The 26,100-nt window shown below is 34.9% G+C and overlaps 1 protein-coding gene across 3 annotated transcripts in view; it reads left to right on the top strand.

Annotated features, from left to right (window-relative positions):
* Positions 1 to 26,100, top strand: part of PTBP2 (polypyrimidine tract binding protein 2) — a 53,422-nt gene that overhangs the window by 7,377 nt on the left and 19,945 nt on the right. For 2 of the 3 annotated variants that reach the window (XM_059822289.1, XM_059822288.1), the window contains exons 3-7: positions 7,305 to 7,380; positions 19,770 to 19,942; positions 20,388 to 20,531; positions 24,205 to 24,369; positions 24,446 to 24,556. In XM_059822289.1, the coding sequence (XP_059678272.1) occupies positions 7,305 to 7,380; positions 19,770 to 19,942; positions 20,388 to 20,531; positions 24,205 to 24,369; positions 24,446 to 24,556 (669 nt within the window). Of the gene's footprint in view, positions 1 to 7,304; positions 7,381 to 19,768; positions 19,943 to 20,387; positions 20,532 to 24,204; positions 24,370 to 24,445; positions 24,557 to 26,100 lie in introns of those variants that run through there. The other variant, XM_009809510.2, reaches the window with a different exon arrangement.

Genomic DNA, 26,100 nt, shown 5'->3' with positions numbered 1-26,100 from the left:
AATCTGATCCCCTGCACCATCTGAAACATATGAGACAATACAAGCATGAAAATACCTTTCCCATTTCTTAGAGCTTCAGGCCATATTTTCACAATAAATCAAGCTGCATTCCAGTTTTCTCTGTCACTGTAATGCTTGTGCAACAAATGTTTAGATAGCCACTTCACAAACCTCTACTGGGAACTTAACCAGGATAAAGCTAAGCTGACGCAACAGTGAGTTACACATTTTTAGTCAGATTTGTACCAAAGGGTGTGGTTGCATAAATGCTTGTAGCAATATAGAATTGGGGAGGACAGAATAGGAACAAGTTGCTGGGGCCAGGGAGAAGGTAGGACTGTTCCTTTTGATGGTAGTTGGTTCAAATGAGGTTGTGGTTTCACAAGCTGTTAACGGGACTGTGATGTTTGATTTAAAGGTTTGGGTATTTTTTACAGCTGGAAGTATATACAGCTGTTTTTAGCTTCTCATAAAATCAGTTTTTCTGTGAATGTGTAACATGAGTATTGAGTTATAGACAAAATAGCACTAGTGCTTTTAATTTATTATTGTGAAATAGCAGAGAACCAAGTAGAAAATACCTTCCTTGTGGATCTTTTTTTGAGATGTAGAAACTGCTACTGAAGGACCAAATCTGTACATCTAGGTGCCATCATTCTCTAACCAGAAAGCTAAGAACACATACAGATGGTAGCTCTAGTGAGTTGTTCTCACCTATTCTAATTTATTAGCAGTTATGTACAGCTGCTTCAGAGTGTAACACTTTCTTTCCTGGTAAAAGGCAAATGGAAAGTCTGAAATACCGGAATAAATTATCTTGTTTGTGTACTTCCTCCTGGCTCTTTGACGCATTGACTGGTATTGGGCTAGACTCTTGCCTGCAGTCTTTCATTACAATTGAAAGTCTGAAGGTTTCCAAATGAGTCTGGGTGGCATGGTTTAAGTGGAGATTTGGTTCTTTACTCTTCAGCTTTCTGGTTTAATAGTCCATCTTCAGATGCTTTGAGAAATTTGGTTCTTTTCCACATTGTATTTTGAGAACCTGGAGGCTTTTCAGGGGAATTGAGACTTGTCTCCTTCCAGTCTTAAAGACTTTTCAGATTCCCTTGATCACTCTCCCTCAATTTCTACAAACTTTGTGTGCTTTCATAAATTAGGTACATGGCATATACCATGTATATAGTTGCAAGAAAAAAAGAATAAAAGCTTAATTTTCTCCTAGATCCTTTCTTACTGAAAAAATATGAGTGTAAAAATGGTGAAGTTAGTTGTTAGTATATATAAACAGTATATGGTTGGCTGAGGACAGCATGAAAAAGAATTGAAACAGGGAAAAAAGAGAATACAGAGAGCAAGTATGGAAAGGTGGTCATACTGTATCCGGTTAACTTCATACTGAATTAAAAGCAAGTGATGTTATAAGTCAGTTGTTAAGCACCCACGGAGTTCATGGCCTTATTTGATAAGATTTCATGCTAATACAGTTAAATAGTGTAGTCTTTAAAAAAAGTAAGTAATCAAGTAGATGTACTCCTTGTATGTAAGGTTCTAATGAAGTGATAACAAGCTTATAGTTTAAACTGTATGCTTTGTAAAATACCTATGAACATGCATGGTATTTCTATTGGATTGTATATTTGGACTTCACTTGTCCTGTGCTGAATGAGTCTTCTGTGATCCTATACATGTGAGGTGTAACAGTCTATTCAATAGGTAATTTGGATTCTGTGTTTTGACAGTAGTGTGTATAGTCAGAGCATAAGGTCAAGTATTTCTTCTTCACTAAAGAGTATGCGAGGGTGTATTTATACAGTGTTTAATTAAAAATGTGTCTTGTAAAAATGAAGCAATCATTAAGTTCTGATCCATTGCATGTAAACTGAATGAAGTTTATAAATGCTGTGTTTGAGGGTTTAAAGTGTGTTGTCTTGTTGTTTCCAACATCCAGTCCCCAAAGTTAATTCAGACATTGAATATTGAAGCAGTGTGTTTACAAGTGTGTATCTGTTAGAGGGGAATGTTTACTGTCTAGGTTGGAATTCTCATATGCTTTTATCCCTCTCCCATACAGTCAGGTTTCTGGCTCTTTCTTTTAAATTGTTCCCAGATGTTGTTAGAAATGAAGTGTTTTACAATGCTGTTAGACTTCTTTAAACCATGAGAACTGTCTCCTGGCTTGTCATACCCCTTGGGAAATTCATGCCTGTAGGCTGAGAATGACTGTGGTAAATGCGCAGTGCAGCTAAAGTTCTCCTTTTCTCTTTCATCTGGGGGAGGAGGGGGGAAGAGAGGGAAGTGGTGGGGGCAAAAGCATCCTGTTCTTGAGAGAGGTTTAGAATATCAGCAAATCTGAATATCACAAATGAGAGGATTTGTCAGAAAATGTATTTTTCAATATCTTTGAGTGTATTCTTTATATCTTCTAGTGATTTTAAGTGATGCTGTTGACTTTTTAATAAAGTGCGGTTTTGTCACTTGTTTACTGTTTCTAGTACTACTGGTTTAGTATTCTTGTAGTATTGTAGTGCACATACACATGTTTCTAATAAGCCTTCTGTAATACACTCAGTTTGTTATGTTAGGTTCAGCCATAACTTCTGATCAGTCTCCATAGCCCTGAATTACTGGGAAAGAGCTGATAATGTTTATCTTTCATAAACAGTTGTCAGAAAGTACTTTGATGCTTAAAAGACTAAACCTCTTTGGTAACTCTCAAGGTAAAGTTGTTACTCTTTGGGTGTTTTTTACCTTGGATGTAATAAAATTTGGGGAATGTTTTGAAATATTTTAAGCCCTATCTGGAATGTGAGGAAAATAGTTGGCAAAGAGTTCTAAATAGTATATTTCTTATTACCTGGGAAGGATAGCATGACTATAATGACATCCTGAAATTACATAGCTACTTAATATAACCTGTGATAGCATGAAGCTTTATACTAGTCTGGTTTGGGGGGGGGGGGGGAGGGCGGATCTGAAATCCTGCTACGTAAATCCAGCTTGTGTAGTGGGGGATTCTGAGTGAGCTATGACTGTTAAAGCAAGGAGCTTGGAGATTAATTTGCTAAGCTAGGGGATTTTTCTTTCCCTTTGTGTAATTTATTTTGTAATTTGTAGAAGAGACAGAGTATATACAATAAATATATTCACTTAGAGAAATTAACTGAAATATCGAAGTGGTATCTTCAGTTTACAGTATATCAAATAGTTTTTGTATATATAATTTTTAAGTTTCTCTGAAATACGTATTCAAGGTTCTGAGTTGGTGTGTTTTTCATCTTTTTCTGAAAGTGATCCTACATGTCAGTTTTACGTAATTCCGTTGGTTGAAGCCATACATTAACATGCTCTTTTCACACCATGGATGGAAATGCTGTCATGGAGGCAAGGGTGTGATAACATGGGCTTCATTGAAAGGACAGTATTGACTCTGCAAGAAATTTGAGGTTCACTCACTGCAAGAAGTTTGTTTGGCAATTCCCTTGTTTATTTTGTGTAATAGTATTTTGGCAGATGCTAGTTTCATGAAGAAATGTTTTAGAGATCGCTGATCTGAATAGTTAGTGGTTTAGCTTTTATGGAAGATTAAGATAGATTAATGTTCTTCTTGACATTGGTAGGAATAGAAATGAAATAGAATAGAAATTGAAAACTTGTGCTATTGAGGACTAGCTGTCAGAAGATGACCTATTAATAGTATAATAGCATTTTGTACTTCTTATTTTGTCCTTTATGATCTCCTTCCCTCATGCTAAAATGGATATTCAATTAGTCTCTACCATGTTGCTATTACAGGAAACTTCCCTTTGCACTCTATAACAAAATAAAATCATTGCGGTGTTTTTTGTTTGTTTGTTATTTTTACCTAGATTTGGCCATTTCTGTGATCTATGTGTTTGTGATCTTCAGTCTCATTATACAATCGCAAACTTGCTTTGATTCTTTAGAACACAGCAGTTTACACAGATGGACAAAAGAGTTAAGTGAACATTGCTCTTGGATCTTCCATTCTTCACTGAATCTGATTCGCTATGTTCTTCAAAGATGAGTTTAGTTTCCTTATCTCTGAAACACTCAATAGAATTTACGTAAATTAGTTTAAAGGTTTTTTTGCCTTGCATGATTTGACTAGCAGAACTGGCGTGCTTGAGAATAAGACTAGCGAATGCTCAAGATGCTTGGGACATGGGCTGTAATTCTGAAATTCGTGTGTGAGATAGCAGAATGGTGAAGAGCTTTGCCCTTGAAGCAAGATGCCAGTCCTTTTTGGCTTAGCACCCTCTAAAACAAGATGCACGTAAAAACAAAGCCAAGCACCCCAAACCACAAATTGAATAAAGTCTTATCTCTGCTGAATAAATGTAAGTAAAATAAGTATTTTTGTCTATGCTGTAATTCAGGAGGTGCTTGTGTCACATAGTAGTGTCAGTCTAAGAGTATGCATTGGCTTACTTGAAATGCTTATATCAAATTGCTTTACTAGACAAGTGTCATCTTAAGATAACCCTTTTGGAGTAAATGACAATTACCAGGCAGTTACTGCTTTTGATTTTGTAATTTAACTGCTCTCTGTACATCATGTGTTTTTTGCTGTATAGCTGGTTTTAAAGTTACATACCGAATGAAGTACCAGAGGTGTCTAGGCTGTTTAAGAACCAATAAGGAAAAATAACCATCTATCTCTAATAAGATGATTACTCACACAGTAAGAGATATCTTTGTCGTACCAAAAGCTTGGAAAGTATGTGTGGGAGTGAGTTAGCAGAGGTTTGCTATACATCTGTGATTTCATGGTGAGCTGGAAGAACGTTCCACATACGAACCTGTACATTTGTGAATCAGATTTGTGAACACTGATTTATGAGAATAAAACAAATGTGAATTCCTATATTGGCATGTATCATAAATTCTACATTTACTTGTTCTTCTGAAGCAAAACTGTTAAAACTTTTTCAAGTGTAATGACAAAATCTTGTGATTGACTCTGAATGTATTCATGAAATGCAAAACGGTATATTTCAAAATGCAAACTCTTTTAACTGTTCATGAAAAACAAATACAGTAACTGAATATCCACTCTATTGAGTAATTTGTGCTCATTTTGGATTTTTCTGCTGTGGATTAAGAAATTAACAGCTTTTTGAAAGCATGATTTACTAGGAACCAGAAGTTTATGTAATCACTCCTGCGTTCTACTAATCAGCAGTTGCTGATGTAAGTAACTTTTTGAAGCTGAAGACAACTCAAATTTGAGGTATTTTAGAGCTGTAAAGTTCCTGCAGATTTTGGGAAGAACATTCATTTGGTACTGGGGATGCTTCAGCTGTTTACATAGTAACTGTTGTACCATTGCAAATTAATGTCTGGCATATTAAGGAAAAAAAATTGCTGCTGAATTATCTTAATATGCCTGACTGTGAATTGAGTCAGTCTCTGCTGCTACTTCTGCGTATTCAGTTGAGCTGTCTGGGCTACAGGCAAGGGCTTCCAAGCAAGACTAGGTGGATAGCTGTGAGCAGAAATAACTGCAGTTATCACTGAGTGAACTAATACTGCTAGTAATGTTGACCTTTGCAATATTCTACCCATGTAAATGTTATGTTAGAAAAATAGAACATGAAAGAGAAAGAAGGAATGTTTATATTTCAACTTATACTGAGTGCCTGGGTTAGTGTATTGTATTTGCAGTAGAAAGCAATGTAGTTAGAATAATGGAAAGTTGCCATAACTTCTCTAACTTGTTTCTCAGTTTTGTCCAGCTAAATTTTTCCTTAGTTATATCTGATTAGAGATCTGTTCTTGCATTGAGAAGGACAAGACGTGGTCATTCTCATGGTCCTACCTAATCTTGGTATTAGGCATTACTGAATTTTAAAGGAAATCTGTTGTTGATTTGATAGGCACAGCTTTGTTGATTGCTATGTATCCTTAAGAGCTTAGAGTATTCCATAAACTGTATAAAGATTCTTCAGACCTGATGTTGAAAACTAAGTAAACTTTAATGGCTCTATGTGTGCATACACATATATACTATTTTTAAGAGTTACTGGATTTCAGCTGTGGATTAAACAAACTTTAACATACTGTCTTGTGTATGGGCACACATACAGTGCACTATGGTAAAACAGTAAAGGTTTGATTTTATGCATCTTGCAACCATGCTGCCTAGAAAGGTGATATCCTCAGGTTAATTTAGTATGCAGCATTGAGGTGCCCTGTAAAACATATTAACTAACTATTCTTGAGATTCTATTGTAGTGTCCACAACAAAATTAAAAACATTTATTTTTATAAAGATGGGTAGTAACTGTTTTCTTTCCTCATTTCCATTTTAGCAGTGACCTGGATTAGTGTTAAGGGTACTGGGAAAATACTTTTGAAGTGGGGAAAGAACCAATAAGAAATTTAAGATAATCTTCAAAGGATGTCAGGTTTATTCCCTTCTAAAATATTTTTTTAATGAAAGATCACCTAAATATTTTGGGGGCTTTTTGAGAGATGAAGTCTTGAGGGATAGAAGGGGCTGGGGGGTAAAAAAAAAAAAGGAATGAAAAGAAGCAAAAGCCTCTTCAGCTATGTCAAATGCCCATCTTGCAAATAATTTGAGAGGAAAAGATTATCTTGCATGTTTTCAATATAAACCCTCCTCTGATTTTTGCAGTCCACTTTCAAGTCGTTTTCAAAAAGACCATTTAATTGATATCTGTCATGTTTTAAGAATTACAATGAAGATGTAATTCCCTGCCCTAAATTGTGTTTTACAGGACAAATGGATGTCACCAAAATGAAAATTGATAATTTCCTATGAAGACAATTTTTTTTTCTAAATAGAGGTGTTAGAATTGAACTAAACTCCATATTCCTATTTGTATAGATTTCCCTTGTAGTTTCAGCTAGGTATAATAATTTAATATGTAAGTATATTAAAATATAAAAGTAATAAGTTAATTTAAATGTTATTGAAATACGCTATATTTATTTATAATATTTTAACTTGAAATGCTGGACAAAATTATTGTTCAGCAGTTCTCATTGTGTCTGGAGGTGGCTACATTTCAGTGGTGGGTGAAACAACTGTGCTTAAGCTGCTCTTATTTCAAAGTTTGCCTTGTAAATATACTGCTTTACTTAGATTTCAAGTTGTTGCGCTTATCTGAAAAGAGGAAGTCTGCCAAATCTGCATAGGTTTGGTTATGCTTGCTTAAGTTCTTCTAAAGGTTTTCCCTGTCAAACTGACATTTTTAATATCATCTTTAAAAATCACAAAATAGAGGAAAAAAAATCTCTTACTGTCTCTTTCTTTTTAGAGAGGATCTGACGAACTTCTTTCAGGCAGTGTACTCAATAGCCCGAACTCTAACATGAGCAGCATGGTAGTTACTGGTAAGTGATGCCCTTTCAAAGGAGAAATCTATCATTTATACTTGGACTCATTTCCTGTTTACAAGGGGAGAACACTGAAACAAGAATCTGTTGTGCTATAAAGGGGTAAACTGTTGGCATGCATTAGACTGTAGTGACCTTGTATATACTTACAAACCTTGGGTATCTGAGAAGAATAATCCCATAAAACAAGAGGCAACTTTCAGATGTCTGTACACTGAATTGTTAGTGGGTGATGGGATGAAAAAGTACAGCTGCCTCCAAAGTAAGGAATCACAACTACCAAGCAAAGGTAAACAGCTTAACAACTCCTGTATGACATCAGCTTTTTCACACGTAGACATCTGTGAGTCTGGGCATTACAGGGAAGAACGCTGTGCCAGTTTCATAATATAGTATGGACTCAGGAAAACCGAGTTTTGCTCTGTTCTGGTTTAGACTGCTAAAGCAAGAAACTTCACTTTACTACTTCAGTCTGAGATCGCAGCGGTAGAATCTCAGAATATCAGTGCAAAGTGAGCGTGGTTGTTCTTCAGTCAAATTCTGGTGATGCTAGATAGAAAGGCTTTTCGTGAATTGGCACATACTAGAATGCCTTCTATTGCAGTTAATGCCTTCTGTATGTTGAATGTGGATTAGAGTTCCTTTGGAGGGCTCACTTCAGAGGTCTTGCTTTTTCTGGTTTTTCTTCCCCCTCCCCCCCCCCCCCCCCCCCCCCGCATATTTTTTATTTCCTCAGGGATGTGGAGGAATTGGTTCATGGCATCAGAGTGTTGCTGGGCTCTCCAAATAGTAGCCTGGTGCAGTGCTTTAACATGCCTGATCAATTTTTCAATATTTATGTGTTGAGCAGTGTAGTCGCTGATATTAGGAGCAGACTTTTTCCTTTTAATCTAGTAGTAAAAGATTGGTATTTGGGGTGCAATTTCATGTTACGTTTAGGGCGTTGTGGTGGCAGCTGTTGCCAGAATAGGTAGTTTGGTGCTTTTTCATCCTACATCCTTAGCACAAACGGATAAAAAAACCCCAACTCCACATGTTTCTGCTCCGCTCTCTGTGTTGGAGTGTTCATACACTTGCAGCATGAGCTAATCCAGCATTAAACTACTGCCAAAAAGTGTAGTTTTCCTTTGGAGCAACTTACTGATCAGTAACGTGGCTGCACAATTGCTAGATTTAGTGCAATGTGGGGTGGAGGAGTGTGGTGGCAGAAGAGAGGAGAACCTCTTCCATTGGCAGTTCTATAACCAAAGGTGAAGAGATGATACTTCTTTGGAAGAGAGAAAAAAATGCAGTGTAGTGCATTCATAGTCATTTTAGAACCCCAGAACGTTTGTTTATCTCCCCTGCTTTTCCTTTTGGTTCTGAAAGAGATCTCTTTTCTTGTTTTCATTTTCTTGATGTCCTCTGCAGTCCTGGATATTAGTGTTTTAGCAGTTTGCTTTGCTTAAATGACAAACTAGAATGAAAAGGAATTTGGGTTGTATGTGTGAAAGTTGGATTTGGGCAGTGGGAGGGAGAGCACTGTTACCAGGACAAAGTCCTGAATGTTATCAAACTTTCCATATATTTTCAGAGAAACTTTTAGTTCAGGAAAACTAAATGAAAGTCAATTTATCAAGGGGAAAAAAATTAAAAGCTAAAGGGAAAAAAATTGAAATAAGAATTGTTATAATTTTGAGTTTTCAGAAGAAAAAATACAGAAGCTTGTCTAAGAAGCCTCAAACTTTAAATAGAAATCCTTTTCTCCTCAAAGTTCTTAAAACGGAAAAGAGTGCTTTGATTCCATTATGTGGACTTGGGGAGTTTGATGTATCTAACAAATACAGATTCTCTTCCCCACCTTGTTTTTGTTTCCCCCCCTTTTTAAGCTGATTTAGGGTTTGGGTTTTGTGTTGGGGTTTTTTGGTTGTTGTTTGTTTGTTTTTTGTTACCAAAGGATAAGCATTTGTGAGAGAGTTTTTCAAATGAATTCATTCTTTAAATTTTATACAAGTAAGACCTCTTGATACATCTCTAGGCATCCAGAACCATAAATGACTTCTCAGAAACAATCTCACTAACAAGCAACAAGTGGTCTGAGTAGTGGCCTGGTTCCTGTAGTATCAGTTTTCATATTAATTCTGTAGTACATAAAGAAGGTTGGTGGAAAAATAATCCCAAACAAAAAACCCCAATCTGAATGCAGTATTACAATTCAAGTCATTCTCTATAGAGGTCAGTGGAAAGGGGGCTAGTTTGGTTTGGGGTTTTTTGTTTGTTTTTAAGTACTTTCTTGGGATTGTGTTCAAATTTCTCTCCTGCTTGCCTGTCTTTGTTAAATAGGATAAAGAAAAACCTGTAGAGTAGGCTAATTCCACAGCTAAATAGAAATTCAGTGTTATTTCTGAATATATCCTCCCATAGCTGTCTTGTTTATTGTGAGCCTGGAAGTACTTCTTCCAGACTTGCACAGTTTACAAGCTCGGATTGTAGGCTCAGAAGTAATCAGATCTGAAATGGAAACCCATATGTTAATTTTTCTGTACCCAACTCCTGAAGCCAGATGAGTTCAAGTATATTTTTATGTCCAAATTAATGTCCTCATTTTGCTGAAGTTCTGTTGTTACTTTTCTCTTTAGAAGAATTTAAAACTTTTGTGAACAGAGCTTTTTTTGCTGTAGCCAAGACATGGTAGTGATGAATCTTCCTCAGATTTTCTAGGCTTAAGCGAATCTGTAATCATTGATTAAGTTCTTTGTAAAGGAGACATGATGTAGAAGTCAGCCTACTCTGTAACTCTTAAAACTAATACTTGTTCTTGCCCTTTCATTCCTAGAGTTTGGAAGTGTCATGATTTTGAGACCTGGTCATTGTTTTCTGGAGTATTCTGGTTTTGACCTTGATACTTTCAACATCAGATCCCATGATATTTTTCCAAACATATACCTAGATGAACAGAAGACAAAGTTTGTCTTTGTAATCCTCTGAGCCTTATTGGTAAAAGTATACACAATCAAAAAACCAGTTGTCACCAGCAGTGCCCTAGCAGGCCTAAACTTAGAGCAAAAACTTGTGAGTCACAGCCTCATTTTTTTCTAAATCTCTGCTATTGAAATATGAACCTAAACCAAATTGCCTAAGTTGTAAAACAAACAAACAAAAAAAAATAAAAATTACCTTTTCATTGAAGTGGGTATTTTTGGTAGAACTGGGGGCTGTGTCTTTAGGGGTGAGACTGGAGATGAGGTTTTTAAAAATTACCATCCTACCCTTTTATCGTGGTAACAGTTCCATGAGGTTTTTTTGGTATTCAGCTGCCATTCAGTTAGAATAGTATAGTACTGTAATGCTTTCATGAATACTCTTGCTCTAATTCTCTTCCTTAGTCAGAGAAAGGCATGAAAGATGCATGCTTTCTCTGCCCTATAAGGTGATATGAATCCCTCCCTATTTTTTTGTGAAACTTGCAAAATTGTTGGACAAACATGTGGTTTGCATTCTTACTGATTATTTGAACCACTGGTAATTTGATAAACAGTGTGGAATTAAGGAAAATACTAGCACGTTGGACTGTTGTCCAAAGGACATTGCTCAAAATACAAGGCCTGATCCTTGAGCATTTTCTAAACAGCTTTGTCATCAGTATCTGTCTTCAAGACTGTATAGATGAAAGGAAATTGACAGTATATTAACATTAACTACAAGTCAGGTTACTGTCTTAAGTACTTTGTGGGTCTTTAGTAAAAGAACTATCTTAAAGTTAGACTTTGATAATTGAGGATGACTTCCATGTGAGTTCTTTTACCACTTAATTCTGAACCCTTGTATCTCCTGGTTTGGACATAATTTGGTTATTGTCCTTATTGTTGTGGAAGTTCATTTTGGCTAAGCATTTATATTTAAATACACAAGAATTTTTTTTTTTCCTGAATTAGTTTGAGCAGTATGGCAGAACATCATTCTGTAAACACTGAGGGAATAATCCCATCTATTAGATCAGAATTTGTTGCAAGGGGGGACAGCTTGTAAGGTTCCAGGTCAGCAAATACCTAAGCTTTTCTAAGAAGTTTTCTTTTTGATGTTAGATGTTTCTGAGCTTTTTGGCAGCAGCAGACATTGATATGTTAAAGTTACATTGTCAGAACCACAGGCCTTCTACTACTGCTTGGACTACTGCTAGTGTTTTCCTTTAGCTTTTCTGAAAATACTGTCAAAGTCTATTCTTATTTTCTATCATAAACTTGTTTGGTTCCGATCTCTTTGGAGAGCATAACCCTTTTGAAGATTTGTGAATTAATTTTTTTCGTGTTGATGCACAGCAGACAATGACTAAAATATGGTTTGGTAACCAGATTCTGAGAAACTAGAGCTGAAGCCAGGATATTTATAAAATATTTTTTACTCTGGATGTTTTTAAAGACATTAGTTATGCACATTGTAAATGATTGTACATAAATAACTTTATTGACCTTTCAGTGCTGTATGTTCAGTAAACACGTAACTGCCGTTGCTTATTCTGCAGATTTTAAATCTAAGAAAAAAAGTACCTTCTCTTTAAGAACTAGAAAGGTATTTCCACTGTGATGGGTTACTTTTATGTCAAACTTCTTGTAAGGCTTTTTTGTTTTCAGGTGGAGGACTGCTTAATGGAAGTTTTAGGAACTGTTACATGTATGAAGATGCTCATGCCATGACTATGTTGCTGAAATACACATACGCAGAAAAAAAAAAATTAAGGAATGTAGATAAAAAGGGAAAGATGTTGGTAAAAGTTTTATGAAAATTGGCTTGTCAAAGACAAGGGATTGAAGCAGAAGAATTGGCAGGTTTTTTTGGCTGCCACCAATTTCATTGTACACATTTGTGTGTTTGAGTTCAACCAGTAAAAACATTTCAAAAATTATTTTGCAACTGAGCTCACCAACTCCTGGAGCTTTAAACGATACTATTAATCTTGATCTTGTTTTTAATTCATTAGTAGGGAATGTTATCAGTGACTTCGGAGGTAATTCATTGTATTAACAGAATACTTAGCACTGAGGCATACAAGCTAATAATATTTCAAGTGCTGTGTTTAACTTGGGCAATAAACGTAGATGTGCTGTTTTTGATGACACATTTAAGTAAAATTGGTTATTAGTTAACATTAATGATGCCTAAACACAGGTAATTTACTTTTGAAGTTTGCAACTTGATTACAATTAATAGTAATTGGGAATATTTGAAGAAGTACAGCATGTGTGGTTGGAAAGTATAATAATTTAATAATAGACTATAATTTACATTTTTCTACAGATATACATGGGCATGGGGATGAACTAAATTTTAATGCTCTGAATGCCTGAACAATATATCTTTTTGTAAATTAAAAACTTCAAAAAAACCCCAAACCCCTCAGAAAACCTTGGAATGGGAGAAATAAAATGTGTCTATTATTATTAATTTAGATAATTTCTGTCTGCATCACTATGCCATGGTAATTCATTTTGGTTCCACTTCGGTTGCATGTCACTCTAGCCATAGTATTTTTACATATTTTAAGGGCCAAAGGGTAGTGTGTTAATTTTGGACCGTGCAACGTTGAACAGCCACTATACCATATGGTAAGCGTGTTCTCATAGTTGCTTAGAAAACTTGCTCAGTGAGTTTTGAAGCAGAGGTGCAGCCTATGTGCACATGTGCCAGTTAAAAGCTGTGTAGTTTATTTTTTAATTGCTTGAACATGTTTACTTATTTAAGCTCAAATTCCTAATAGGCAGTATTCTTTGTACTATAGGATAGTCTTACTATTGATTGGTCAAGATTTTCCTTTGCATACGGCCTGTGTCCGTAGTAAAGATCCACCTATTACTGCTCGTTAATGCTTTAGTTCAAGTGGTGGGACTTCCACAATGTACTAGTGGCCTAGCATGGCAAGGATAATGGGGTGTAAAGTACTCTGAAGTACAAAGTCTTGCAGAACGCACTCCCTGCTGCCCCCCCGCAAGTCAACAACAACCCCCCCCCCCCCCACCACCAAACAAGCATAATTAACACTGAACAGGTAGCCTTTAATTTTAAGGTTAACAAATGCAGACTTCAGAGAACTTCACATTCATCATGTTTTTGTCTTATTTTTGAGTGTAGTATCTCCATTTTTGTTCTTTCTCTCAAACATTTTAAATGCTAGATTTTATCTTTAGCTTGAACTTTTGAAGATGTCTGTACTGAAACAAAGGTCCTGTTTTTCTTGTATTGGGAACCTTTTGGCACTTGTGGAAAAGTTTGTCACTGGATCATACCAAAGGTCTCCTCTATCTGTGACATCAGGCTGGGTATATGTATTTAAGTAAAGAACCTCAGAAACAAAACCACAATCGTCTCTGTTATACCCTCCCAATTTGTGGTTGTCTGTGGTTTCCTTAGCTGGTTGTTTTATGCAGATGATTGTGTTCAGTAGCCACTGCAATATTTAATCTTTCTGTCTGGTCGTAATCCACAATTGTAAACTAGGTATCTTCAAAATTCCATTGCTTTTCTCTTGGTCAGGTATTTCCTGTGTGGATATGTGTCCTATGTTCTAATTATTGTTAACGTTAAATTTTATATATTTCGCTAATGTGAAACAAGAAGTGCTTTCTATATTAGCAACAACAATGAACAGTACTGTTAGCAAGCCTCTTGTCCTTAATGTATAAACTGATTGTATTGGAGGATGAAATAAGTGTTTCAAGAAAGCCTAAGCATTTACTTTTTAGTTGCTTGTTGGTGTGTACTGACAGTTCTGAAACAGAGATTGACTTCTGCAGAAAGGATGTTTATTTATCAATTATTTCACTACTGCAGATATGCAGGGATTTATAATCAGTGTCTTGTGATGAATTTTTAACATTTTTTTTCCCCTTCTTTCCAGGAAATAATAGGTGAAAGCAACTTTTTGTTTTATGCAAAATCTTTGCCCATAGCCACATAGTTACATTTCTGTATTAGGAAACTGTGTGAATATGAAAGAAGGTTATTTTAAAGGAAAATCACACATCTAAAATAAAGGCTTCATATATTTTTAAGGTAAATTATGTATCTTTGGCCTCAGAACACTTTAGGCCATATTAATGTATTTCTCAAAAAATAAAAAAATTGTTTGTGGAGAAAAACACCTCTAGGATGAAATCTTATTAAAATATGTTTTCAAGAATTGCTAGGAGTTATGCTGAACTTCAAGATCAGTTTTTCTGCAAAAACTACTTGGGAGTATTGAACCTTCATAGCTTGAATGATTGAATGCCACGGACTTACAGTATGCCTTGTGTACATTGTACTTCATTCCGTTGCTTATATATAGATTTCTATTTCTGTGTTTAATAAATAGGAGTTTCTAACTAAAAATGCCAGGGACCCAAGTTATTTAGTTAATGGCCATTTAGAGGCTTTGTCAACTCTTAAGCATTCAACAACTTGATGTATGCTCAATTGAAGGAAGTCTGTGCAACAGGGATGTGGTTTATGTATCAATTATGTTTAGACTCTAGTATCATATGTAGATGGGAGAATAATGTTTTGAATGCCATTTGTAGAGATGAGATTTTGTTTAGAAATGGACAACAGATGTCATATGCAAACTGGATTTTTCTTCTCCTTAGTGGAGAGCCAAAGAGCGCTTACATCAGTGCAACGGCTGTTACAGAATGGGGCTTTTTTGGTAGTCTGAGTTGAATATAACGAATACTCAGGGTTAGATTTCTGATTTTCTTATTATTTTTTTTAACTATGTATTTAAGGCTGTATCTTGATTCGTGAATGAACTAATACTAACACTGTGTTTCAGTCATACTAGTCGTACAGTTAATGTCCGTCCGTGTCCCCCCCATGTAGATATTGTAGCATTAAGCTCTTCAGTGCATCTTTATATTTGTTAAAGTGTTAGCAGCAAGAGGTTTGAATTGGATCAGGCTTTTCAAGTCTGGTGGAAGCCGAACTACCTGATGAAATAGCTACTTGCCAATAAGCTTCCAGTTTAATAGCAGTTCCTCAGCAGTAGTTACTAGTTGGCTTGTGAGGTTCCCCCTCCAACATCCCCTTGCCCCCCCCCCCCCAATTTTCTGCAATTTTGTCTTTCTTCTGCTGTATAGGGAAGGGTCTCTCAGGTTGCTTGTTTATCTCCATAGACTCCATTTCTACTACAGGACAATGTTTTAATACCTTGCTCTTCTTGACTTACCTTTTAACTTTTATGGACACTGATTACGCTGATACAATTGGTTAGCAAATGGAATTGTTGTTTTAACAGTAGTTGAATTCACCTTTCAGTGGCTCTGAACAAGTTGCATTCTCATGCTTTAAATGCCGTAGTTTTCTATTCCCAAGTGCAGTTTAATGATGTGTCTCCAGCTGAGAAGTGCCATTTAAAATGGCAAGTAAGAGACTAAAGTTAGGGAGAAAGGTTTCATACAGTGCCAAAACCTCTTAATAATTGTTCCAAAAGCTAAATTTCATTTGTTTCATAAATGTTTTGAAAAATTCACTTGCATATGTGCATGGATATTTAGTATATGACACACACACTTTATTACTGCCGTTATTGTGATAGTAAATTAGCATTAGGCTATGCTGGCTGCATAATCAAAAGTAGAAACAGTAAACGTTCTCTTGGCTTTCAAGAAAAGCAGTAATAACCCATGTTGTGTTAATTTCTTCCGTCGTCTTAAAATCCAGTGTTAAATGTTTTGGGGTAATTTTTATTTTAAGAAGGTGGATTTCATTTTTTATGAATGTTACCAGATCAGCTTTCATTGTGCAAGGTATGCTTCTGCCAGTAAGTAATAAACAGATTTTGTCACTGTCGCTTGCCCTACTGCTAACAACTTTCTTTGGGCATTTACATAGCATTGAGAATGCTTGTTGCCAGTCCCCCCATCCTGTCCCTCCCTTCCCCCCTTCCCCCCATTTTTGTTTGCCATACATTCTTTAGTGTATAATTCTGTATCTTTTTGTGTATATTATTTTAATATATTTATATATCTACTTTTTCACTTAAACATTTTAGCACAGGCACTTGTCTATGTAGTTCTTTTTTACAGTAAGTAAAAATAGTTTAAAGAATAGTTTAGTAGATGTTTAATTTAAGATAGTTTAAAAAATAAAATTGTGTGAAAGACTTGCATACATGAGTTAAAGCTGTTAACTACACTTTAGGAAAAGATATATGTATAGAGAGAGAGAGTACAACAAAATACTTATTTTAAATTTGGTCTTTAAACATACTGCAGCAAAAGTTGAGAAACTGTAAAATGCAAATGCTAATAGATGGAAAACAATTTATTCAGGTAATACCATAATTATTAAAGGAATGTTTCTTTGCAAATATATCTATGTGAGTGATTATATACTGGCCAGTGATACTTTTACTAGTAACATTGGGATTACCTAAAGTCTAATCCAAATACAAGCTTTAGTTTTAAAAAAAATAATTATTGGACATTATGCTGTGGAAGAGTTAATATGGCAAAAGTATGTGTTGAAAACCACACAAAAGACAAAATAGCTCTCTAAGTACTGATCTGAGCATTCATGGTATATGCTTTTCTGGTGATGTAATAAAAACAGAGGTTTCTTACCAGTTTCAGAAAATCTTTTCATTGAAAAACTTTATTTTCGCTTTCTCATTTCTCATTGTTAATGTTTCATATTTGATTTTTGAAACTTGAAATGAATTCAAATTATTTAGAAAGCTTAAGTATGAAAGGCATTGGAAATCTAGTTTCAGTATCACTGTAATTCTTTAATTCTTTGCAAATTTGTTTGTAATGTGGTGTTTGTAATAACATTAAGCCTGTCATACTTTACAATGTTTTCTTCTAGTTTTTTTGCAGAGATTTAAATTGAGGACTAGGGAAGACTATTGTGTAATGAGCTTCAGGTGAAAAATAAAAGTACTTTTTCATAAACTTTGGCTATCTGTCGATTTGAGGATAAAGTGCTATATTGTGTAATTTTGAACAGGTGAAATCTGGCTACTCGGAAGCCCAGTCTCACCATGTTTTCCAAAATGATACAGGTTAGAGCCTTGTGTAGATTAAGGATGGCCTTCAGATCCTAGTTTAGTGTGTATTTTTGAAATTTTACTCTTTGTTCCATCAAAATTTGTCCTTCTGTGCAGCAGACTAAAATAAAGTACATACTATTGCATGGATTCAACCCTTTCTAGCATTGTCAGTTGGAGATACTGCTAGCTGAATTTTGACCATTTCTGATGTCATTAGGTTTTTCTTTTTTTATCTGCTGTAGTAAGTTGGAAAAAGCTTAGAAAGTGTTAAGGCAGCACAAGAACATTTTAAAAAGTTCAGTCCTGGAATTGTGTTTTTTTTTGGGGGGAGGCAGGAGGAAGTTACGGGATGACCTGCCTCTAAGGCATACTATTTTTAACTAGGAGAATATCTTAGATTTTATATTTAGCTAAATCTAAAGATAGATAGCTGAAGTGAAAGATAGAAACGTTCAGATTAGAATGAAGAGGTTTAGCTGTTAGAAAAAGATATAAGGGAGTGAAGTATGCAGTTTCTGATGTATAGATTTATCCTTTTTCCCCCCAATTCCTTTAATGGAGAATGACCTTATTCTTGAAAAAGTAAAAAGTTTGTTCATAGGTTCGGTCAGCCAGTTCGCTAGTTTTCCTAATAGCATTGAAAAGGTACTTAAATGTCGTACCTGGTTTGGCTTTTCAAATCCATGTCTGGAGTGTGGTTGTTCTTGTAAAAACTAAAGGTCCATTTCACTCTGTGTTTTTAATCTTGAGTAAGTTGGCTTGGTTTAGGCAAACTGAGTTAAGAAGTTGATTATGATATAGGGCATACCCTTAGCAAAACTTTCTGTGCTCAAGTCGGTCATAAATGAATACAGTATTTTTATTCAGGGAATCAGATTAGGTGTAAACGACTTGCCTGACACAAATTCAGAATTATATTCTGTAGTTACAGCTGAGTGATAATTGAGGACTTCTTTATTCTCTTGCCTCTGGAAATTGCAGCCATCAACTTTCTTACGAAGACAAGGCTTTTGGAGGATTTAACATACATAAATGCTTCCTATTGATTCCCCTCCCCCCCATTTGTTGTTTCTACTTTTTTAGTGAGTAAATAAAAGTAGTTGTGTTCATAATTTTTTTTTTTAAATCCTCTTTGGTGTAAGCCTTCAACCCATGAATTTGAACCCTAATAAATACAAGTATTTTTCTACTAGTCATAATTTATGTGTTCTTTGTAAATACAGGTAGCTATTGAACTGCTCTTCTAAGGTGAAATCAGAGGTTGAATAGCTCACACACTGACTTGCATGTTTTATAGCCATGGGTAGAAAAAAGGAAGTCTTAACACTTGCTTCTCTAATATATACATGCATTCTGATTTCCAGCATTGATTAATTCATTAATATCTGTATAGCTTGTGACAGTGTTGTTCTTAGCTCTTGATTCTTTCTGGTGTTTACTCCACTGACATATTTGTAGGCAGCTGTTGTATTACCTTTTAACAAGGTAAATAATTTTTTTCTGGCCTTCTTTCCAAAGCAAGACTTCTTCCATCCAACTGGGTAGCTCTTTATTGTGTGTGTGTTCAAGAAAAAGGAATATTGCTGGAATTCTGGACAGTATTCCAAATAGTATCTTTCTGTTGCTTTGTACAACAGTGTTAATTCTTCCCTGCTTCTGCTAGGAAAATATTTTTTTTTTTCTTCTTTCTTCTCTTCTCCCCTATCCATGTTGGCTTTTTCTTTTCTGTGGGTGAGCTCGTAGTTTGTAATGGACATTTTTGTACTTGGATCTTGAATTCTGGGGTTGTGAATTTCATCAGACTTTTGTGATGTCAGTCCTCTGGGCTCTGGGTCACCCCCTTTCTCCAGTGTGATCCTTCTCAGCATTAATAATGCTTCCTGTCTTGCTTTGATACTTTTCTACTTTTTGTGTCTGGTTCCTTAGTGCAAACAATCCTTAAAACTTTCCTTTAGGAGCTCTTCTAGTAACTATTCATGACCATTTTTCTCCTTTCAAAAAAAATCTGGGTAACCTCTATTTGTTTTTTTATGTACTTTAGAGTTCTTATGTGAGCCCTTCTGAGTCATAATTAATATCCTTACGTGGTATTATATGAGATACTTCACTGAAAGTGAGATGAAAAGGATTTGCTGTGGTTTTTGTCTTGTTTAAAAAATGAGTTATCACAGAGGGCTGTTGAGTTAGTCTTGAGCAGTCCACCTTTCATGAAACTATGTAACGCTTGTTTCTTCAGAATTTGTTCTGCACCCTTGAATTTTACTTAGATCAAACTAAGAGATGGCTTAGTTAAAAAGTATCTCATGTTTGTAATTAAAGGCATTTTTTCATAAAGCACTAGTATTATCAGTAAACTTTTCAAATGGAGTCTGAATATGTCTTTCAGCCAATGGTAATGACAACAAGAAATTCAAAGGTGACGATAAAATGGATGGGGCTCCTTCTCGTGTTCTTCATATCAGGAAATTGCCTGGGGAAGTGACAGAAACAGAAGTTATTGCTTTAGGTTTACCTTTTGGTAAGGTAACCAACATCCTGATGCTGAAGGGGAAAAACCAGGTAATTTGTTGCTTTCCACTTTTTAGTATGCTTACTGCCTAATTTCAAAATATGCTGTTAAAATAGTGTTGAAAGAAGTCATGTAATGGTAAGTGGGTTTTTTGTTTTTTGTTTTTTTTTTAAAAAAAAGCCTTTGTTCCTTTATTTTTTTTATGAACTTATACTGTCTTTTAGCAAATTTTTTTTTGGGAACAGGAGATGGTTGGCAGCTACATAAAGCAAAAAGTTAGCTGTAAGATAAGTATTTAGTCCTGCATCTTCACAGATGAATTTTTGGAGATGAAGTAGCTTAGCAAATAAAGTTGGTATGTAGAGAATGACATCTTCTGAAGACTGACTGATATTTGTTAAAATGTGTTATCCAACCCTTTAAGTGGTTTTTATGTGCTGCTAATATGAAGATTATCTGCTTTGTAAATACTGAAAATTAACTGTTTAATTACAGGCATTTTTGGAACTTGCTACAGAAGAAGCAGCTATCACTATGGTTAATTACTACTCTGCTGTGACGCCTCATCTTCGTAACCAACCTATCTATATCCAGTATTCCAATCATAAAGAACTAAAGACTGATAACACACTTAACCAGGTATAATTACTGTTACGTACTGTTACAAATGCAGAGAGCAGAAAATGAGGCATGGCATGTATTCTTGGCTCATGTGGCATATGTTTAAATCATTTGGTTTTGTCCACATTCTAACACTACTGTAGTCTTACCTATGATCATTCCATTTTGTGACATTGAAGGCGATTTGCCTTCTGTGTGATCTTTCCATTAAAATGGATTTTCTGAATGTTTCCTTAATGTAAAAAGAAAAAGATTCTGAAGTGTCTTTTAACTTCAAATTTTTTCATAAAATAAATTTTCATTTTAGTTTAGAGACTGTAGGATGAAAAAATTAACTTTCTAATTCTGACACCTGAGATTCTAACGCCAATTTGGATTTCCCTAGTGATAATGACTAATGCCAATGCGTACGTTTCAGTGCTTTGAATGATCTCTGTGGTAGCACTGGTAACCTCAGTTTATGTGATCTGCTGTTCTGGAGAAGAATACCTTAATGATTGCCATAGAGACAAATATACTTAATAACAAAAAAGGGTTTTGTTCTTGCCTCTGCAGAACTTATTTCACAATAAATATAGATACATATGTCTGTTTCTAGGAGAACAGGAAAATTAGCAAAAAGTAACGTGGTGATCATTTCGTACAAATTACAGGGGGAGAAAAGAGACATTAACTTACCACAAGTCAGATGATTATTTTAAGGTTAATTTCTTACGTTTTCTTTTTGATGTTACAAAAGACAGTGTAAGTACCAAGTTACAGTTTCTGTTACCTGTGTCCTGTCTTAGGAAAGGTATGTAAATAGTAAAATTATAGCTGTTACCTTGAAAAATAATTTCAGGGTAGTCTGTTGAAAGACATCTTGGTTGAGATCAATTATAGTGTTGATATTCCTGTTGATCTTTCTAAGCATTCCAGTTCCTTAGAATTTTTTGATAGTTTGTCTGCTAAAGGTACTTTTTAAAAATTGAGATTCCCCCCACCGCCCCAAAATGTCAGTTATAAAGAAAAATAAATACCTTCATTTACTTTTGAAAAAAGAATAGAGGATGAATTCTGTCTGCACATATACTGGATGGACATACTCCCTTAAGAAGCTTTCTCTTACATTGTCCTCTGGCTTCTGTGGTGGTACTGGTTTTGTACTTCATGTGTCCACCTTTTCAATGTATAGGATGTGCTGACTTTTTAGCAGCTTTTATGCCACCATACGCATTAATACCCAATTTTAATATATTCCCAGTCTTTCAGGTCTCTATTTCTTTAATTTAGAACTAAATAATATAAATAGGTAATTGGCAGTAAGTATTCTGTAACTAGTGTCTCATGGGGCATTCTATAAAACACAAGATGGTTGGATATTCTTTTTTCTGTAAGGAAAAATAAAGGTGATGCAGATACTGCTTGTAGTCTGGTTTGGGTTTTTTGTTTTGTGTTTGATACAGATTAAAAATTTAAGTTTTGAGTTTTTGAAAGCTTTCTCATCCAGCCAAATTACTTTTGAAATTGTCTTTTTCTGGATGTTCAACCAGGAAGAGACATGTACTAACATCCTGATTTCTTCGTAACTGGAAAGATAGGATAAAAGTCGGAGAAAGGTGCAAGTATCTTAGTTATTAAGAAGATAGGGGGGAAAAAAAAGTATTTAACCAAGGGGTACTTTAAACAGCCAGGCCTTTAGAAATAATGAAAATAGGAAAAGTTCAATTAAACTATGCTATACTGAATTTCTCAATAATAGTAGCTTCCAAGATTATTTTTAGTTATGTACTCAGAATGGGTTGGCTCTGAATAAACAGATTCAAAGGGGTCCATTTAAGTTTTCATCTCAGCTTTATAATTCTATGAAAATCCTTTTCCTGTGAGGCATCAAAACACTGTGAGAGGAGCATTTAAACTCAGATTTAAAACAAACATCTCTTACCTTGTTTCATACATTATATAGACTCAGAAGAACTGAGAATAGAATGACGTCTGTAACTGCAATTCTCTTTAATCATCAGCCTGTCAAAAATGCATGGCTTTAGTCTTTCTGCACAGACATTGCAACATTTAGAAATAAATAAATGTCATGCTTTCTGAATGGTGTAGCTGATCTTTTAAAATTAATTTCAATTTTGCAAAAATAAGAAGCTTTACATACTACTCATGTCTTCAAAAGTGGCTGTGATACTAAATGTTATTTTGAACTGGATAAACAAAATACTCACTGTCATAATAAATTTGTAGATTTTTAACCTTATTCGCCAATGTTTAGTCCTGTATTCCTTCATGTATTCACGTTAACTTCGGTGGAATGAAATATGGTGTATAAGCATAGGCAGATAGTGCCAACAAGGGTCATATGTTAAAATTGACTTCACAAGTTTTGGTTCTTTGGGTTATACAGTCTAAACTTTTTCCAGTCACTTTAAGGAGTGAGTTTGAATTGATATGTGCTTCCTGTGTGCTTACAGAAGGAGTAGGAATTAATTATGCAACTCAGTCAAATATCTGGCCACCTTGAAAGTTGTATATTTCATACATTAGGGAAAAAAAGAACATGTTCTCAAAAGATGTTTTTAGAGAGTTACAGTAATTAATGTTAAACGTAGCGGTAAATTTTGTTTTCCCAACTAGTGTTCACCAGGTCTTTTTTTTTTCCCCCCACTTTCCTTACTCATTGATTCGTTTCAGTATGAGGAGTATCATGTAAGTTGTGAGACATGAAATTGTGTAGTAGCTCTAATACCTTTAAAATATGCAGTATGCGTTAATATTATTTTTACCTGGCATGCTCACTTGTCTCTCTGTTTTGTATTGTTTTGCTTCATAAGGCTACTGTAATGAAAGTATTAAATGGCAACCGTTTTTTCTGCACTTTTTCTTTCTCAGAAAAAGACATCTAATCTTTCTGATACTGTCAGTTTTGGCAGTGGAAGTAGTTACATAGATGTGTGTTCTTGTGATGTCATCATGTGGTTACGTTTGAATTTCTAAAACCCTGCTTGTGTTTAAAAAACAAAAAATCCCCACACATGGAGAGGATTTTGTTTTTCTTTTTATGAAAGAGGGTGGATAACAGACACCAGTTTGTTTACCTCTCTGTGGATACTACTTTCTGACACTTGTCAGTCTTGTGTATTATTTCATTGTGATAAAACTGAGAAGCTTGGAAGTGTTAGTTTAGCATTATCCCTTCCTATCAGAGCCTTCTACATAAATAAAGTGGTAGTGAAATGTTAACTGTAATACAATCTCTTAAAAATAGGATGAATACTTCTGGTTTCTGTAGGCTTGGGTTTTTTTGTTTGTTGGTTGATTTGAAGTTTTTTTGTGTTGGATTTTTTTTCTTTAAAGGAAAGAAAAAAGTCTGTAAAGAGTCTAGCAACCTACAAAATCCTCACTTTCTTTATCCTTACTAATAGAACAATAAGCTTGCTACTAGAAAGATTGATATTGGTGCCGTTTGAAGCCCCTCCTTACTGTGACATAAGGATTAATTGATGTTTTCATTTTTATTGTCTCTTCTCACAGAGTCGGACTGCATTGCACTTACGTTGTGTTATGTCTGTAGCTCTGAGTTTTAAATAAGTGGACTATTTGACTATTTTATGTTTCTGAAGTTAACTATATTAATATTGCTAATTAATTTCTAGCTATCATCTTGAAATACTAAAAAAATTGTATATCTTTTCTTTTTTTTTTTAAGCGGGCCCAAGCTGTTCTTCAGGCAGTGACAGCTGTGCAGGCAACAAATGCTCCGATTAGCGGGACCACTGTTAGTGAGAGTGCAGTGACTCCAGCTCAGAGTCCAGTACTTAGAATAATTATTGACAATATGTACTATCCAGTAACACTGGATGTTCTTCATCAGGTGAGCCAAATTTCATTTTAACTTTAGCTATGATTGGGAGGAACTCGTGTGTAAAACTTTACAATTTTTTTGGCAGATATTCTCTAAATTTGGTGCTGTATTGAAGATAATCACATTTACAAAGAATAACCAGTTTCAAGCTTTACTGCAGTATGGCGATCCAGTAAATGCACAGCAAGCAAAACTAGTAAGTATAGTTCTCTTTTAAGGCTGGAGACCTTCCTGTACTCTAAATTTTTGTACAACGTTAATATAACAGAGTAGTGACCGTAGTAATGTGTCATACTCCTCTACCACTTGTGTCAATTTTTTGAGATTAAAAAATAACTGGGACTTACTATATAACGTTATATTGCATAAAATCAGTGTTTGATGATACTATGTTTAAGGATACCATGTCTAAGGAATTGTATACATCTATAATTATGAACAAATATTTTAGTAAGACTGCACAGAGATGAAATAATACTCAAGACTGCAATAGTGAAAATGTCAACCAGAAGTAAAAATGTAGGAAGTAATGTTGATGCATAATTAATTCACTGTAAGCAGCAAATTTGTAAGCCCATTGGATTATTGTTGGTAGATACTTTCTAAATATCAAAACGAAGATGTGATTTGTGGATTGGCTGTAGGTTTGTGAAAGTATTTAATTATAGTATCCTAAAAAAAAAAAATCTAGACTTCATTATAACCATGAATGCCCAGAAGAGAGTGTGCAGTCTTACTTATGGACCAGACTATGAAGAGGCTTTGCAGCAGTGACAGATGAGAGCAGGATCTTATTTTTGTTTTATTGGAAACTCTTCTATCCTGGGTAAGAGAGGCAAGAACAGGTAACTGGGTTTATTCATTATAGCAGGAGAGAGCTTATGGATAAATTATGACAAAGATCAACAGCATGTCATCTAGACCAGATGTTTTGAATTCATTTAATAGGATATGTACACATCTGTGGCAATGAAGTTGAAAGTTGAACCAAAGTGGAAGGCTAGATTATTATTATTGTTGGTTTTATTATTTTTCCCCCAAGAGATAAATGGAATGAATTTATATTTTCAAACCTTCACATGTAGGATGGGTATGTGGAAGGCTGATTAAAATTGATGTGCTGGTTAAGTGTTGCTTGGCAGCATAGAAAGTGCTTATTGCCCATAGATGACAGAATAGCTGAGAACTTCAGAAAAAAGTTAAAAGCTCGCATCTCAGACTAAGTTGGCAATAAATATCTCTTGGTAGAGGAAAGAAAAAAATAGGCTTAGTTTTCTGTTGTAAAGAATGACTACATTGAAATAAAGACCTTCATTAAATGGTGGAGGATGGTCATTTTTTTCCCCATCACCAGATGAAATACTGGGTATTGATTAAAAAACTGTGAAGTGGTCAAGACAGGGAATCACAAAAAATAAGACACGTTTTCAAAAAGCAGAGTGTAAGTTTTCGTGCTATTGAGAAAAATAAAGTTAGCCAGAGACAAGATGATTTGCAACTTGATTTATGATTATCTACTTTAAGATAATCTACTCCCGAAAAGCAGTCTGGAAATATTTGTAGATTTGGAGTACAATATAAATTAGGGATATCCTTTTCATAGATGAATAGTATCAAATATTAGATCATGTCTCAGAGTAGAGGGGGATGCAAATATGTAACTATAATACGTAAAAATTTGCTTGGATGGGATACACCTTTCAGGTTTTAAATAGGTTTAAAATAGTAATACAGAAACTA

Source organism: Gavia stellata, chromosome 10 (assembly GCF_030936135.1).
Source record: "Gavia stellata isolate bGavSte3 chromosome 10, bGavSte3.hap2, whole genome shotgun sequence".
NCBI classification, from domain to species: Eukaryota; Metazoa; Chordata; class Aves; order Gaviiformes; family Gaviidae; genus Gavia; species Gavia stellata.
The sequence above is the reverse complement of the archived record's forward strand: the minus strand, read 5'-3'. Positions and strand labels throughout refer to the sequence as shown.